Source organism: Arachis ipaensis, chromosome B08, assembly GCF_000816755.2.
Source record: "Arachis ipaensis cultivar K30076 chromosome B08, Araip1.1, whole genome shotgun sequence".
In the NCBI taxonomy this organism is placed as follows: Eukaryota; Viridiplantae; Streptophyta; class Magnoliopsida; order Fabales; family Fabaceae; genus Arachis; species Arachis ipaensis.
The window spans coordinates 18,771,948-18,776,813 of NC_029792.2; the positions used below are offsets into that span (position 1 = coordinate 18,771,948).

The 4,866-nt window shown below is 35.2% G+C and overlaps 1 protein-coding gene across 1 annotated transcript in view; it reads left to right on the forward strand.

Moving 5' to 3' along the window:
• Positions 1 to 2,730, forward strand: part of LOC107614278 (UDP-galactose/UDP-glucose transporter 3-like) — a 6,490-nt gene extending 3,760 nt beyond the window's left edge. The window contains 2 exon segments of the mRNA XM_016316503.2: positions 2,006 to 2,198; positions 2,200 to 2,730. Coding sequence (XP_016171989.1) covers positions 2,006 to 2,198; positions 2,200 to 2,412 — 406 coding nt within the window. The 3' untranslated portion in view covers positions 2,413 to 2,730.

Below are 4,866 nucleotides of genomic sequence, written 5' to 3' on the forward strand. Positions count from 1 at the left end.
ATTGTTTCCTTACTGCTTACCACCTCTAAGTATGTAAAAATGGAGAAGCCTAAAGCCTATGGTCATTTTTTATATAAAAGCGTTCTGCCATAACAAGTACTCATAACAAATACTCATTTTACCATAACAAGTACTCTTTTTTTTAGTAGTTATTTTATATTTCATAACAAGTACTCATTTTATCATGATACAGTTATGTTGATGGGTACTATAGTGTATGGTATAAGATACACTTTTCCAGAATACGTCTGTACATTCCTTGTTGATGGAGGGGTATCAACATTTGCACTTTTAAAGGTTAGGAACTTATCAGAATAATACAGAAAATATTACTATAGGGATACACTTTCCCATGTTGCCTATAAAAAATTCATGTGGATTGAGAATGCAGCTTAGCTTTCGAATTTCTCATCTTTGCTTATGCTTATTGGCAGACTAGCTCAAAGACTATGAGCAAGTTAGCACATCCAAATGCTCCCCTTGGATATGGACTATGTTTCCTGAACCTTACATTTGATGGATTTACAAATGCAACTCAGGATTCCTTAAAAGCAAGGTAAAATAAGCAAACCTTGTCCCTCGATCTGTCTGATTGCTTGTAAACTGCAAAACTTTTGGATTCTTGTCAGTGTTTTAAAATATCGGTTATGGCGGCGCCATGGCGGTATGGCGTGGCGGAATTTGGCCTCGCCGCCATACAGAGGCCACCGCAACGTGGTTTTCACGGCGGGTGAAAAGGCGGCCGCAATTGCGGTGGCGCCATGGCGGAACGCCATTGAAATGGCGGAAATGGCGGTGGTTTTCGGATTTTTTGAAAAAAATTGGGGGTAATTGGGTAATTTAGGAAACCCTAAGTGATACCTTTAACCCTAATTAGCCTCTGTTATTCAAAAACTTATCTTCCTCTCTTATTCACATCAAAAACGGCTCTCCGTATCTCCTCTCTTCTCTGTGCCTGCCGTTGGTGCGGTTCTTTGCCGCAGCCCGTTGCCGTTCGTCACCGCCCATCGTCGCTGGTGGTTGCCGCCGCTCATCACCACAGTTCCCTCTCTTTCTGGTTCGTAGTTACATACATTCCCTTTTTTTTCTTTGTTGTTCGTTCAGTTTCGTCTCCTCTTCCCTCATAAACCTCTCTTCCTCGAATTTTTTCCCGTTCAGTTTAGTTCACAATGTCAACTTCCAGACCAGCCCCTGATTCTAATACCGCTGCCTCTGCCTCTGCTGGTCATGTTGTTGGCACTGCTCCTGCTCATCCTGCAGCTGCTGTCCGTTCCAGTAGAATTGAAGCAATGGAGAATGAGCCTATGACAAATACTAGGAGAAGACAACAAAATAGAAAAAGGAAACAACTTGCAGCTCCAAAGGGGGAACCAAGTTGATGAGAGCTAGAATTTAGATGGTTTATTTCATCATTCTTTAGTTTAAAGACATGATGAGACAATAGCTTTGGTCTTTCTTTTAAGTTTTTAGATTTTATGTTCTATGTCTTATGTTTATTTGCTGAATTTTGTATTATATTTGCTGCATTAATTGGATGTCTTATGACTAGAAAAATGATTATGTAGATTAGATTTTATAATTTATTATATTTGCAATTTTTCTGCATGTTTTTTTGTACATATATATGCATTTTTTAGGTAATCCGCCATTTCCGCCATTTTCCGCAACGCCATCCGCCATTATTTTATGGCGGATTTTTGGCTCACCGCCAAGAGCCGCCATCCGCAATCAAAAACTATGATTCTTGTACTTTCTTGACATAATTTTTTCCCCCTTCTTGATTCATTGACTTTGACTTTTCCCCATTCTTCCAAGATAATGATGTGTATAAGTAAAATTATGATGAGCATAATGACACTAAATGTAAAAATTTTTAGTTATATTTTTCGGGTGTTTGAATGTTGACTTCTCAGCAATGTTTAGATTTTAGAATGGGAGGTGATTCATATTTAAGACTATAGCAAGTGTTATTAATTTAATGCAATTACTGGTTTTTGTTACTCAGGTACCCTAAAACAAGTGCTTGGAATATTATGTTGGGAATGAATTTATGGGGAACCATATACAATATGATTTACATGTTTGGCTGGCCCAGTGGAAGTGGATTTGAAGCTGTTCGCTTTTGCAAACAGCATCCAGAGGCAACATGGGATATTCTTCTCTTCTACTATTGTGGTGCTGTGGGCCAAAACTTCATCTTTTTTGACAATAAGCCGATTTGGCTCTTTGGCCAACACCACCATTACTACCACTCGCAAATTCGTTAGCATTGTGGTATCTTCTCTGTTGAGTGGAAATCCGCTTTCAACAAAACAATGGGGTTGTATTTGTATGGTATTCACTGGATTGTCATACCAGATCTACCTGAAGTGGCAGAAGCTACAACGACTGCAGAAGAGAAAAGCCACTTGAGAAACCTTAAGCAAATTTGAATTCACACGTTGGTGTTGGCTTATTTGCCCATCAACCATTGTTATATCTTGATGACCTTAAAAGTTTTAATGAACTCAATTTAGATTTATAAGAATTTCATAGAAATGTTTCTTTAATATAGTTGTAATTGTACTCCGGGCAATGTACCATCCATCCATCATTTGATCTCAATGTAAATGTAGTTCATATCTCATTTCGGAATGGAATAATGGCTATATTCAATTAACATTACACCCGATGTAATTTGGTATTGATAAGTGATAACTCTAATTGAGTAGATGCTATTTTTAAATAGAAGTTAAGGTTGAATATTCCATTTCTTCTTGGTTCATATATTTATTTTTACATGCCAAAACTTCATTTTATGTACAATTCCTTGCCTACTCTTTATAAAGTGAGTATAGCAAACTATCTTTATATGAGAAATAAGAGAATATAAATTAGCCATCATATCTAAATAAATAGTTTGGATTAAATTTACTTGCACCTTCCTTATTTGTTTCGTTGAAACAATTAAATGATTGCAGTTAAAGCCTAGCTCAATCGGTAAAATCATACGCCTATATTTTAGCATCATCCTTTCTAGAATTTGTGCATGGGTCATGTTGGAAAATAATTTTCTTGTTATTTGAATTAATGTGTGATGAAATGTGTTCTCTTTAACTAAAGCTTCATATTTTTGCCTTTTTCTGCGGGAATGGATCCTCTCAATTGTTAAAAAAATTAAGAGTATAAAGTGTGATCTTTAATCCTTCATTGCTCTCTCCCATATTTATTCTTGGTCCCACTTATAAAATCAATGGTAGGAGATCACACTTTACTCCTTCAATTGTAAAAAAAATTGAGAGGATCCATTCCCTCTTTTTGCAGAGCGTAGAGAAGCGAAGATTTGTAGCAGAAACATGTCACCACATTAAAGTATCAGCCAATGAGAAGAGCACCGATATTCTACACATAAAGCACCCTAATGACCCTATCTACTATCTAGTTTAATTTTATTTCTACCCCGAGACTATTGGCTTGTCTAGAGTAATTTCATGTTAGTTTTCTCTTTCTTTATACCCTGTTATATATATGTATAAAATGATGTCAATTACTCCACTGTTATGTATGATACCGAATTAACTCAATTATGGATTTGGTGAATCTAACTAAGATGGAAAGCGCCAGGGGTCTTGGTATGTTGCAACTTGTATATCATTTTTTTTTCTTTTTGACTTTTAGCCAGTGTCTTATTCCAACTCTCAATTGAGTCTTTAAATGCAATGATCGAGATGTTGCTCCTCCTTTTACCATCAAATCAACAATGATGGGAATCTAATGGTGTTTAGAAAAACAAAAACAAGAGTCTATTTGATATGTCCGGATATTATTGGAACTGAAGAGAGTTGATGGCTTATACTCATACAATTGGATTAAGAGTCATTATTGTGAATGGTGATAAATGACGGTGGTGGTGGTGGTGGTAGGATTAGGGGGTGTTCACGGTGCGGTTTAATTCAATTTTAAAGAAAAAGTTATTCGATCCAAACACTTATTTTAGGTGCAGTGCAGTTTGGATTAGATGAACTTTTTTTGGAAATATGATCCGATATGATCTTATTATAAACAGTTTAGATTGATTTGAATTTGCGATTTTTAAAATAAAAAATAATAACTTAGTTTATAAAGTTAATGTTCCTTGATATAGTATAAATGCACACTACTAAAGTACTAATAATTCCATAAACATTATAAAATAACCTATCCAACAATTCAATATAATAATAAAACATAAATTCCATAAACATTATAAAGCAATCTATCAAGCAATCCAACAAATACAACAAGTCTTGATAAAATAATAATTTTTCAGCATAAAAACAAGTCTCAACAACACAAAATTAAATAACATAACAAGTCTTAATAAAAGCATAACATAAAAAGGCTATTTACCAATAGGCACTGGAATTACTCTCAGTAGAAAGGATTGTCCTAAAACTTCTGAAGAGAGAGTACGCATGAGTAGAATACCATATGCTAGTGCAGTGGGAGCTATCATGTATACCATGACATGTACACGTCCTGATGTCGCATATGCGCTAGGAGTAGCCAGTCGATATCAGGCAAATCCAGGTGAGGAACATTGGAAGGTGGTTAAATCCATTCGTTAGCCAAGAGCTGAAAAGATGGAAGGAGTTGTATTTTTTGTTTATCTTGGGTTCTTAGTAAAAATATTATTACTTCATACTATCGGGTCGTCAAGGAGCATTGCTAGACGCCAACCTTGATTAGTAAATTTAGTATGACTAATTTACTACCCGCTTAGTATTGAACCTATGGGGTCACACACTAACGAGTGTTCTAATCCTTGGTAAATAATCATTTAATTATTATTTTGATTAGATCAAATAAATAATTATATTAATTCAAATGAAATATTATTATATTCTT